The 13,314-nt window shown below is 33.5% G+C and overlaps 1 protein-coding gene across 1 annotated transcript; it reads right to left on the minus strand.

Moving 5' to 3' along the window:
* Window positions 1-6,981: 6,981 nt before the first annotated feature.
* LOC114755023 (ent-copalyl diphosphate synthase, chloroplastic-like) lies at window positions 6,982-10,480 on the minus strand. The gene is made up of 12 exons (XM_028943896.1): window positions 10,180-10,480; window positions 9,898-10,081; window positions 9,561-9,775; window positions 9,322-9,442; window positions 8,960-9,072; window positions 8,553-8,779; window positions 8,285-8,400; window positions 8,110-8,208; window positions 7,780-8,010; window positions 7,580-7,670; window positions 7,286-7,480; window positions 6,982-7,194 (listed from the first exon to the last, which is right to left on the minus strand). The coding sequence occupies exons 1-12, from the start codon at window positions 10,478-10,480 to the stop codon at window positions 6,982-6,984; spliced, it is 2,106 nt and encodes a 701-aa protein (XP_028799729.1).
* Between the last annotated feature and the right edge of the window lie 2,834 nt (window positions 10,481-13,314).

Here is a 13,314-nt window from a genome sequence, read left to right on the forward strand (position 1 = left end):
TGCCTGCTGCTTTTGTACCTATAGAATAATTATTTTGATATTTAATTATCTGACTTATTAGATGTTTAAGAGCAAGTAACCCCCACTTACTAGTAATTATACTATTTTGTGTCCTTCTTTAAGGGAGTGTGTACTTTCAGTGCTCAGGTAAGGGTCATTGTCCTGAATGACCAAGGTAGTAACTTATATAATAGTAGTATTATTTTAAATCTGTGTGCCTTTCATACGTGCTTCAGAAGTAGGGTTCAAGTGTGTGAATCACTCGTCAGTATTTATATATAAAAAAAAATTGTCATTTTCTATAATAGAACACTGGCGTCTAGTGATCTACAGGTGTTAAGTGGACCCTACTGGTTTATAGAAGGTTAGGCGTTGCAGTTACAACAAAAGAATAAAATTTGAAATAAGACATTCAATGGTGGTTTGAAGAACAATGATTTCTGTCTCAAAAGTTTAAAATCTGCACATTGGTGTTGTTTCATGATTGTACTTTAGCTCACTTTGAGTTGATACTTTATTACTCATGTATTTCACTTGTTAGTTCATTTCATTCATTTGGCCTTGCTTTCCAACATTACAACCCTTCAAGTCCCCTTGATCATGAGTCCAAGGTATATTAGTGGTGGAGACATTAGAATCTTTACAAGCTTATGGTAGGTGCTAATCTAGGTAGATTGAGTGAAACTTTTCCCATTTGAGAGATGAGTGAAACACTTGTACCCTATGTGAGCTCTATTATGTTTCTCTTCCTTTATCTTGCTATGTTCTTGTGTTAATTTCTTTGCACTGAAGTATTCTATGATTGTTGATTGATTAAGAATAAAGGTTGCTTAGGTTAATTGCACATTTATGCTTAGTCAATTTTATGTTTGCTTGCATTTAGTGTCTCTATTGGATTCTTCCTTATTGATGTTTTGCCCAGGAGTGCAAAAGGCCAAGTGTGGGGGAGTTGACAAATTCAATTATTTTTATATATTTTGATATCTTTTATATGGGTTCTATCAACTTAATTAGTCCTTTTAGCTTTAATTGATTGTTAATTGATTTAACATATTTTATCTTAAATTATTATTTTATTGGGGCAAAATTGTCATATTTTGGTTTAATTGTGACTATTTGATTTTTTAGGACAATTAATGCTACCTTATCTTTGAATTTTGTTTGCAAGTTTTTGGAAGATTTAAAAATAAAAATAAAAAGAAAAGAAAAGAAAAGAAAAAATAAATAAAAAGAAAAAAAAATAATAAGGGGGGGTTTTGCTCCCATCCCTAATATCCAATAATCATCTTCTTCATCTTAGAGGCGAGACAAGCTAGACGGCAGCAGAGAAAATAAAAAAACAGAGAGGGGCGAGCAGAGTACGAGAGCAGAAGGACGAACTAGGGGCAAGACCATTGGCGACATTCTCTCCATTCACCATTCATCTTCTCTGCGTCTTCTCACTAGTGGTAGAGAGAAGACGGCAAGAAGGACAGGGAGAGACGCAAGGGTGCTTGGCAGTGGAACAGAAATAGCAAACCAAAGGCGACTTCATCGCCTTCCTCTGTTTTCTCTGTGATTTATTCCTGGCGGCACGAACAAATTAGTGACGGCAGCGTGAATAGAGAAGAGCAAACAATGACGGTAGAGTGGAAGAGCTTGACGGGAGGCAGATATGAGCAGGAGCTGGACGGCACCATTAGCATCATCTTCGGCTTCTTCATTTTTTTTCCACAGAATCACCAGTATCACCGTCTTCTCCATGGAACTTTGTAGCAGAATATTGATCACAGCAATTCTCATGCCAATCCATGGCTAAGGTTCTACAATTCTCTAATTCAACAATAATGGCAGGAGCTTGGATCATCAAAGGGGAGCTTTAGTTACTTTAATTTCCTGTCTAATAATTGTTTAACAATTCCTAGGTCTTAGGATAGTTATTCTAATTATTAAAAAATTTGTATTGTTTAATCTGATTATGTTTGGGGATTATTGTGACTAGATTATTGTTTAGCATTTGACATTGGGCTGTTTATAACTTTAATTTCAATTATAATGTTGTGGTTATGACATTTGTATTGATTTTGGAGTTAATATATTGTGATTTTCTAAGATGGCTTGGAATCTTAGATCATATTGTTTCTTGCTAGCTTTAATTTTGTTGTTTTGGATTTAAAAGTTCCAATTAAGCATTGGTTTTTAGCATTCTTAATCCTATTTTACTATTCTGGTTGCAGTTAGTAAGTTGGAATTTTAGGAAAACATTTTGTGACAATTCGAGGTGGCTCGGTTGTTGAATTAAAAGCTTAATTATAATTATAAATTCATTGTTTTAACTCCCGTATCTTTTGGAGTGAGGATTTCCTGTGTTGTTGAATTGGAGGATTGATTATTATCATTGTTATTTGTGTGTTTCATTTTCATTTCTTTAATCTTCATTCATTTTAATCATTTTTATATAAAAACAAAAAAAGTATTTTAATTTCAATTTAATTCATGGTGTTTAATTAGCAATTATCAAATGAAAAATCCTTTTTATAGTTTAGGTTACTTGCATTTATTTACTAGAATTTAATTTTATTTTCAGCTCCTCAAAGTGAATACGACCCGGATTGTGCATTATTTGGCATTAATTCGGTTAATTTTTGGAGTAACCCCAAAGCGACAAATTTAGGGTAATTAACTTCAAACCCACCACATGTGCCATGGCATTTCCTTTACTATGTTTGCATGGATACAATGTTTCTTCAGGTTTGTGTGTCCTTTTCAATTCAATATATATGTAGCTGATAAGGAATCAAACAAAAGTAGCTAAATCTGATATGATGATATGTGTACTACTTTTTCATGTGCACTTGATCGGTTCTCAAAAGACGGATTTTACAATTCCCTTCAGGATTATTTGAGGGATTTTGAGGTTGCTTTGGAGTTACATAAGGCTTCTCATACAGTTTTGCATTCAAATGATTTAGTTTTGGAGGAACTAAACTCTTGGACACAACATTTCCTTGAGGAATATTTGTCCCCTCCCTCAAAAAGTGCTAATAAGCTACCTTCTAATTACACTGACCACGAGGTATCTACATATATTAAACTCGCAAATTCAATTTTGGTTTCAACTTTCAATGATATTCTGAAGTCCCATCTCAATAAGATAAGCTCAAAAATCATTTCATATGGTAATTTCAGGTACCTTTTGATATGTGTTTTCCTCATCATGATTATTTGGATTTCATCTTAAACCGAAGATCTATAGAGCATTACGACGCCCATCAAAAGAGAATTTCAAAATCTTCATATTGGTGCATACATCATGTTATGAATCTACTCTATTTTTCATGTGAGCTTCCTGAAAATTCATGCTCACTTTGTATGTTATGGCTTTCTTGTTCAGTCCTATGAATCTCGCAAATAAAGAATTCCTCAGATTGGGAGCCGACGATTTTAATCACTCTCAATTGTTATTTCATGAAGAACTCAACATGTTCAATAATTTAGTATATTTTTCAAGAACTCAAAACCTATGAAAATTAAGATTCAATTTGTGTTAGTTTTTTCATCCTAATCTAACGCCATTCTTCAAATAACTGATAAGTTTATCAGGTGGTTTATGGAGAGTGGATTGGAGAAACAACATTGTTCAATTTCAAAAACAAAAGCTGCCTATTTCTTCTTGACTGCAGCAACTAGGGATGTGCAAAAACCTAGTGGTTTGGTCCAGTCCAGTTCAACCCGAAGCGGTCTAGTCTTGTCCAATCCAGTCCAAATAAACTACATAGTGAAATTAGACTAGACTGTATCAGACTAGTTGCTCAGGGTGGACTGGGTTTCGGACCAAGTGATCAGACCACCTCGATTGGTCTAGTCCACTCTAGGTGAATTTTTCATTTTTCAATAATTTATAATTTAAATGTTACCTTTATTTTTTTAAAATGTTTTTAGAGATTTTTATGTATTATTGATGGAGTCTTAATATTTTAGGATGAGTTTTATGTGATTATAAGTATTTTTTATTGTCTTAAATTGTATTTATCATGGTAAAATCTTGCTTCTCATAATGAAAAAAATTTTAAAAAGAAAAAAGAAAATTGGAAACCTGAACTGCCTGAACTAGACTAGTCTGGTGGACCAGGTCTAGTCCAACCCGACCTCGAGTCACTAGTGAACTGAACCAAACCACAGACTATCAAACCCAACCTAATCAAAAATCAAACCAAATTTCAAGTTAGGCTCTAGTCTGGTCTGGTCTGTTCGTTGTACAGGCCTAGTTGCAGCAACATTGACCTCCCCAGAACTTCACGAAGCACGCCTGACATGGGCAAAACAAAGTTTGCCAGGATGTGTGGTTGATGTTTTCTTTGATGTTTGGTATACTAAAGGCAAACACATAAACCTTATTCAGTCGATGGAGAAGTACGACCTATGCAATAATTACACCCATATAAATTAAATATAATGTCGCTTTCTCTATGCATAATACATATAAATTATACAGAAAGATTATGTGTTTGGAACATTGAATTTCTAGTGGGACGTGGATGTCGACAAAGAAAGTTGCTCCGAGATGATGAAGATAATATTCTCAGCACAAAACAAAACAACTTATGAAATTGCAGGCGAGGCATATTAAGTTCAAGGACGAAGTGTGTTGAACCACTTGATTCAAATTGTAAGATCATAATTATCTCCTCCTTGTTTTCTTTGTTAATTTCATCATCACACTAATAAACTCCATTAAGTAAATATATTTACGTGTATATTAACAGACATTTATTTGTTCGATCTGAGTTAAAAGAGGCAGAGTGGTGCAGAAACAAGTGTGTGCCAAGGATAGAAGAATATGAGCGTAATGGAATTATATCGTTGGCCATGGGACCAATTATTATTCCTGTAATGTATCTTATTGGACTTAAGCTTCCACTACCTGTCATTGAAAGTGATGAATGCAACTACCTCTTTGAGGTTGTGAGTCTTTATGGGCGATAACTCAATGATGTCAATGGCTATCAGGTAATGATGAGTCTTTTCCTTCCTCTTAATATTGTTTTTGAGTTTTCTTAAGTTGTAAGTGAATAAGATCATTGTATGTGTTTTTGCAGAGAGAAAAGGAACAAGGGAAATTTATCAAGTCCATAAGACTGTGTTTGCTTCATGGGCGTGGGAAAGAAAGTGAAGAAGAGATCATAAAGAAGATACAGAATGAAATAGAGGAGATCCAAGAGAAAGGAGTCGCTGAGAATAGTGTTAAAAAAAGAAGGAAGCAAAACGGCAAGAAAAGTAGGAAATGTGTATTGGAAAATGAGAACATCACTTCACATATAAAAAAAGATGTGATTCATGCCAAGGACATGCCAAATGAGCTACTCAACATCGAAGTTGTAGTTCTCAACAATCCCATTGCTTTAGATTCATATATCACTACTCTAGAATTTTCAATTCTCTCTCATTTGATTGGAAATAATTTCCAAACAGCAATAATGGCCTTATATCTTTGGCCCCTTAAATTTTATACAAACTCAATTAGCAGTTTAATATCTATCATTTTATTTTCTTCCTAAATAAAATTGACTTTTACAAAAAAAAAAATTACATTACATTGTGCGATTTTAATATTGGCCTCTCTTGGGTCGAAATCCTGGTCATGCCCTCCTCGAGAGTTCAATATGACTGAAACAAGGCCCCAAAAACCCCTTTTTTTTTTTTTTAAGTTGAATGATTCTGATTTAAGTTGCTCCGAATAAAATTTTTAGGAAAATACATAGAGATTTTGACTTTAAAAAAATAGCGCTTAGCATTTTTTTCCCCCTTGACAAAGGAAATTTTTATTGCATAGGATTCTGTTTTACAAGAAAAATATAAATGTGCAGATTGCAGAAGATAGGATTCTAATATTTTTATTTTTTAATAAAAAGAATAATAATATCGGCCCAAGGGTAATGGGCTAGAGGGCTTATTGTTCGGCCCATCATAATTCCTTTATGGCCTATTAAATAATACCAGCAAGTTTTTCCTAGCGGAAACAGCAAAATAAGCCCCCAAAAAACAACGTTACGCACAAACAGTTACTGATATGGCCACGTGATGAATACTGAGGATTAGGCAATAATTAAAATGGAAAAAAAAAAAACACACACACACATTTCTAAGTTCTATTCAAGAGGACCGACTAATATACTGCAAGATAAACAAAATATTGTGATAAAACTTATATATATATATAGATATATATTTGGATGTCAACGTCGTGGTATGTTTTTGAAATTATTTTTTTCCATTTCATCACATAATTTAAGATTAACAATTTGGTTGATCATGTTTAACACGAACGACAGAAGAAGAATAACTAATATAGTTGGCGTTGAAGAATATTTAAAATATATGGAAGTAGAATTTTTTTTTTGAAAAAAAAAACAATTAAAATAAGCTATAGAAATTAACCATACAAATAAGGAGGGGGTGATGATAAGTATCAACCCATTTTTTAGTTGATAATTAAATATAATTGGGCGGTAGCACTAGATGAACTGATGTTAAAAATAACAGACACAGACCATGGGAGTGTCTATTTAATCATTGATCATTGAAATTCATGCAATATAATTGTTCTTTAAATTGAATACACGGTATTTTTTTTTTTTTAACTTGAAGAATACACGGTAACAAGACTTTATGTAATTAGCTACTACCTCTGATCCAGCATCGAGATCAGATTTGATACCAAATATATGATCTCAATTCATTTTATCTCCCAAATTTATAATTCATTATCTAAAATATCCATATTGATTATACATACCAGGAAGATTTCCATTCAAGAGTAATCATGATTAAAATAATATACTTTAAGACAGTAAACTTACATTTATTACAAATAACTTACTTAACTAACTTCTGTAATCTATCCAAATTAGTTAAGTAGCTCTTATTTTAAGGATTGAACTTTGCGATGCACAGTAGGAGTGGGACCACCCCCCATCACTCACATGCGACTGTGTGTGTGTATTACATGACTCTCTGGAAGAGGACTTTTTCAATGTGAGAGCTAACAGTTTGTGGGTGAGTGTGAGCTGCATAATAGAAGGTTTTGGTGACAGTGAGGAATGTTTTCTTCATGTTGAGATCCATGCCATTAGAAGACAGAACCAATTGCACCAGCTCTTGCATTTTCTCCCCTATTTCTGGCTTGCCCTTGCAGCTTGCATTACTATTGTTTTCCTGATATATGAATTTCAAAACCAGATATATAAGGGACTAGAAGATTAAATAATCTCATCATTAGTTAATGAAGTTGGTAACAAGTAATCACCTGGTTGCTCTGGAGAGAACGTAGTTGGTGGCAGATTTGATTAGAGAGTTGAACAAGTCTCTGATACTGAGGATTGATTTGTAAATGATGAGGAAGTTGGTAGCCTGCATTTAAGTTGATCATGTTCACTAACAGCTCAGTTTCTCCTTCCCACTTATCTCCTTCGCTTTGCCATCCCAATAACCACTTTTTCCACTGTATGCATCGAAAATATCAAAATAGTGCCAAATGAAATTACTCAATACTGTATTTTCATATTCGAAAGTTCATGAAGGTAATAGACAGATCACTTACTGCATCATGAAGAATATCGAAGCTAGCGGAAGGTGAGCTCTGAGAGAAGGAATGCAATGTCTCTAGTAAAGTCCCTAAAAGACCCTCCCTGCTCCTGTTTTTATTCAGCCATCTGCAATATGCATATATTATTGAGTTAAGCTTTTAATCAAAATTAAAAACCTACGAGATTTTTACTGCTCCGTCCGAAGTTTAATTACCGTTCGGTTAAGGAGCCACTGATGTTATTGAATTCATACGCAAAGGCCTTTCTTTGGTCATGGTCATGATATGTGGATCTGAGTGTGTGAATAAGAGCAGAAGTTTTGACCCATGCAAGTCGTTCTTGGGATCTCTCTGGTTCAAATATGTTGGCTGTAGCCAAGAAGTAAGCCAAAAGAAGCCTTTCTTTGCTCAGATCGAACATTTCTAGTCCACATTCTGAGCACCACCTGTGTAAAAGTCATCATAAATTTTCGTTAATATTGCTAAATTTATGCAGCCTCTGAGAGAGAGAGAGAGAGAGAGAGAGAGATTTAGGTCTTTCTTACTCTTGAATTCTTTTCCATTCCAGTCGGTGCAAGGCTTGGCATTTGTTATAGTCCAGTTTTCCAAGTTCAAGGTTATCGCTATTGCTGACTTTGGGCAGCCTGCAAAAAAATTAGATCCGTCTTTTCCTCTCAAAATGGTCAAATTATATTTTAGATTGAGACTTTGATTAGTTACCTGTAGAGGGTCTTAGAAATCCAGACATCATCTCCTCCGCCATATTGGTCCAAGTAAAACCTAGTCTCTAGCCGGGGCAAGCTTGCGTACCATGGAAAATCCAATGCATAGCTCACCTGTTATTACATAGAGAGCTTAATGAAAAAGATACAAACATTCTGTATCAATGTATTATTTTAATTGCTAGGTGAAACAAATTTAATCAACAATGTTCATGACTAATTAGGTTCATTATTTATTTCAAAATAAACCTGACTAAAAAATATACCTCGCCGGGTAGATCTTTGGCTATGATCCATTTATCAAGAATCTGATTATCAGCTCGTTTTTTAGTTAAGAAATTGGTCGCAAAGTTCTTTCCTTCATCAAGAATTGTCTCTCCTGGAAATTGAACTTGAGCAGCTCTGTAAAAATTAAATATTACTGTCGCTCCTTCATCTGTCTGCCCAGGGAAGCAGTAAAACTCTCCATCTCTTTGAAATGTTTTGAATACATCTATGATCAAAACCACACCAATGCCACTCATTAGCATTTTTCTTTGAAAGTAAGTTCATTCAACTATGTAAAGTGCTGTAATATGATTATATATAGATATTTATAAAGAGATAAATTAAATTAATAATAATTAATGACTATAAAGTTGTAATTAATATAACACTTGGTATTATTACTTACTAGCTGAAACATCATAGCCGTTCAATCTTAGTAATCTGAACCCCATACTTGTATCGTCTAGATCTGGCAAGTCTGAATATCTTGTCCATCCAATGCCTCTCTCATTCCAATTTCTGAAAAAAGTGCATTTTTAGCATTGGTCGGAATTCTATTGTTTATTTCTTGTTTTCATTGAATTACATTAGTCTACAATAACGAGTCTTTTCCTATTAGGTGAGATCATCGGTTATATAGATCAAATGGCGCCGTTAACTCTATCAACAACATGGATCACGTGACCCATAAAATTATAAACAATCAATTCCATGATAAAATCCCCAGAATGAGTACTCTTGTTGAAAAGAAGAGACAGTTTTGTATACCTGTGAACGTAATCCAAAATCTCTTTTATCTTTGGTTGAAAATATCTTGCAATTCCCAAGCGCTCCAATCGATCAACAATCCATAACGGCTCAAAAAAATCTACCGGGTAAGAATCTGGGGCTACAATTTCAGAAAACACAAATAAATAATGTCACAATCATCCAAAACTAATGTACAACCATAATCTGAAAAAGGATATTTGTTGGTAAGCTAGCTGTAGGTCGATATATAGACATACCTCCGCCATTATAGTTTTGGGCAACATTGTTTAAGTAATTGAGGCAGTGAGGGTCCTTGCTTTGGTTGAAAGCAAAAGCAGTGGAAGAAGGACAGAACAAGTAGGAGCCATCTTTGCTTCTCACGTTTTGAAGCTTATCCCATTGAAGCCCTGGTATTGCTTCCAAGCTGAACAGCAACGACGTAGGAACACTTTGCAAAACCTCCATCGGTATCCTGTATATGTAAGTTTAAAATTATGCGCTATCTGATATACATATAGTAATTTTACATGCTTCCAGTAATCTGAACAAAGTCTTTTTTTTTTTTTGCCCCCCTTTAAGAGAAAGACTCTGTACCTTTTGAGCTTGGCATCTCTCCTTGCCAATATTTCTTTGAGGGTAGGGAAGTCATGAGGCAGATCGATTTTCAAATTTTGTGCTAAATGAAGAAGTGTTGGAAGAATCACTTCAAACCCACATGTCATGTTCTCTCTGTTTTCTGCTTCCAGCGTGTTCACATTCTCTTTAAAGAATCTAAGCCCTATATGTATAAACAAGCATATATTAATACAACATCTGAATATAAAATTCTCGAGACTTTAATATTTGAATATTGATCAATATTATTCAGCCACGTACCTTTCTCAGCTTTTTCAGGATGAACTTTGTAGTGTGTTAACGCAATAACAGAAGCTAAGGTGCAAATAAGCCTATCATAAGCCACAAATACGTGAGCATCTCCCCAGGATCCATCTGGTAGCTGATTGTCTATTATCCACTGAAGAGATTCTGGGAACTGTGGGGCTTCACTTCCATTCACATCTTCTACCAGAGCCACTAAAGCCGTAGTATAAGCTGAGGGTGATATGGTCTTCTCTCCTTCATTCGATTCTAAGTTCAACCTAATGGCGTCTACTCTCTTTCTGATCTCCTCATTCATTACAGAAGCCTTTTTCAAACCAAAGTAATACTTGTGAATCATCGAACTCGCCAGAAGGAAACATGCGTAATGCATGCATGCGGCATTAAGATTAGTGAAGAAATTAGAATGTTTTAAACTATACGTACCTCCAAAGCTTCCTCATCTCCTCCCTTAACCTTAATCCCATAATTCCAATCGTATGTTGGAAGTGTCAAACTTTCATGTTGCAGAACTTCTGACGAAGTTATTTCTTGTGACGCGCCACTACTGCTTCTTTTTGATCTGAAATCAGAGTTTTTTGCTGAAACGATTACTCTAGCCTTCAACGGCATAACCCCTATAACAACGTAACATAAGCAATAAAACCATATGTAAGCATTAGAGGAAGATAAATGTTTTTATATATATATATATATATATTTTCTTGAAGAGATCGTGGGATGAAGTTCAGATTACCATGAAAGGTAATGGGAGCAGACAAATACAAACAGTGAGTTGAAGAACGAAAAGAAGGAAGAGAGTGGGTGGATTGGTGACACATGGTGGATTGAGAAGCCATTATTAATGTTGTTTGCTTTTATGGTAGTAATCCTCTTCAAATGAATAATATGGCTGTGGCCTGTGGCGATAATACACTATTTATAAGCACGAGAGGGTGGTACTCCTGTAAATTCTGAAGATTCGATGGCGAATAAATAAATAAATAAATAAAATGATGATTAAAGCAAACTTTTTAATAGTAATTTATGACAAGTATACGAAAATAATTTTATCTTGACTTACATAAAATATACTTATAAGTGACATCATAACACGTGTTAATTTTTTTTTAAATTTAAAAACGGGGCACCTCATTCCCCCCTCTCATCACATGTCTGACTTCAGCTTCCCATCTCTCTTTTAAAATTCTACACACTCTGCTCAGAAACCATTTAACTTATCACCTTCCCCAGATATCAACATCCCATTTAACTTATCTACCACCATCCGCAAATCTGATTCAATTACCACTTTTAGATACTAACATATTATCTCCGGTCTTTAATATAAGAGTTAATTTAATATTCAATTTGGTCCTAAATATAAGACCACAATCCACTTTGTTTTCTATGTTTATCCATTTCTCCCAAAGTAGTCCTTATATAGTAGTTGCACATGTTAAAAATTTCATCAAATCACATATGATTAGCAAGGGTATTTTAGGAAAAATAACACTTATTTATTACAAACAACTAACTTAACTAATTTTCTTAATTTACTCAAATTAATTAACTAGCCCTTATATTTTTTTTTTTTGAGCAAAAAACTAGCCCTTATATTAGGGACTGAAAGTAGTATTATATTTAATTTTAAGATAAATAAACTTAATTGATTAAAATTAAAAATTTTCATTTAAGAATTTTTTGTCAGTATTTAAAATTATAATGCCAGCATCTTTTGTTAATAACATTAACAGTGATTAAGGGTTTAAACAAATACTTTGTAAAATAGAAAAAACTTGAAAAATTATTCTTTTCCAAAAATTTGATCCTTTTAAAAAAATTTTAAAATTAAATGTGCAGTCTTATAAGTATAATTAAATGGTTTAATAGGTATTCAAATGTTATTTTCCCTAGACGAATTTCCAGTGCGAGGATAGCTGGTATTAGACTTGCCAAAGGTCCAACGGTCACAAATTTTTATTCTATTAATCACTGGCCCACCGAATCAGAGGTTTAAAATGCAACTTCTCTTATCACTACTCTCTTGCCGTTTGTAATTTACTTACAAGAAAAAAAAATTATTTCTAAATATAAGTTACTTGTAAGGTAATTAATGGAATTTTTTAATTTTATTCCCATTGAATATAATAAAAAAATATATGAGAAAAAATTTACAACATATTTTGTCCAATGCCCTTTCTTTAATAGGGGTAAGTATGAAAAGTTGTATCAATTTAATGCATAGTATGCGAGAATAGAGTATAAGTAACTTACGCATAAAAACAGAGTAATATGTTGTTTTTGTCCTAATATTTATAAGTTAGAGAATTAAGTATTTTTTGTCTAATTCACTTCATTAATTTTTCTTTCATGAAACAGATAAAAAAAGGGGATGTAATAAGTATATTTTGTGGTGTTGTGAAAGAGACTATGACTGCTGTTGGACTTGGCAAGGGGGAAGACTATGATATAACAAAATCTGCGTGTCACTCCCATTTCCAATAGTTTTGCTTCGCTTGTTTGTGAAAAACTGCAATCTCGCTCTCGCTCATCTGTTTTGAATATTGACTTGTTTTTTTTCCCCAATAACAGCTAAACAAAAAAAGACTAGGTACGTAGTTTTGTTTTTGGGCAAAGAAATTAGTACATAGTTAAGTAAAGTAAACATTCCATGGATGCATCATTAAGTTTGTTGGGTGGGGAAAATTAAACATACGCAACAAATATCATACGTAAAAAACATGCAACAAGCGTCAAAGAATTTGAACGTTGATTAATTATTTTTACATACCCAAGTCACAATCAGAGGAATTCCAATTTTGTTTTTGTTTTTTTCAGAATAGTATCTCACATGCTTCTATTTTTGAATAGTTCAAAACAAGTTACTTCTTGTTTGTTTGTTTTAAAAACACCCTTGGAATCCATAACCTCACGCTTAGCTTATAATAAAACCTTAAAAGAGGTACTTGGTGTTTTTTGGCTTCAAATCCCGACAAGCGAAGTTGTTCATAGCTTGTAACTTGATTAATACTACCTTCAGTTCTTAATAGAAAATCTACTTGACTTAACTAATTTAGATAGATTAAAAAAATTATTAAATTAGTTATTTGTCAAAAATGTATTGGTTTTCCTAGAGTAGTCTCTTAAATA

The sequence above is a fragment of the Neltuma alba genome, unplaced genomic scaffold (assembly GCF_004799145.2).
Source record: "Neltuma alba isolate B1F8T4 unplaced genomic scaffold, ASM479914v2 tig00010229_pilon, whole genome shotgun sequence".
Classification (NCBI taxonomy): domain Eukaryota; kingdom Viridiplantae; phylum Streptophyta; class Magnoliopsida; order Fabales; family Fabaceae; genus Neltuma; species Neltuma alba.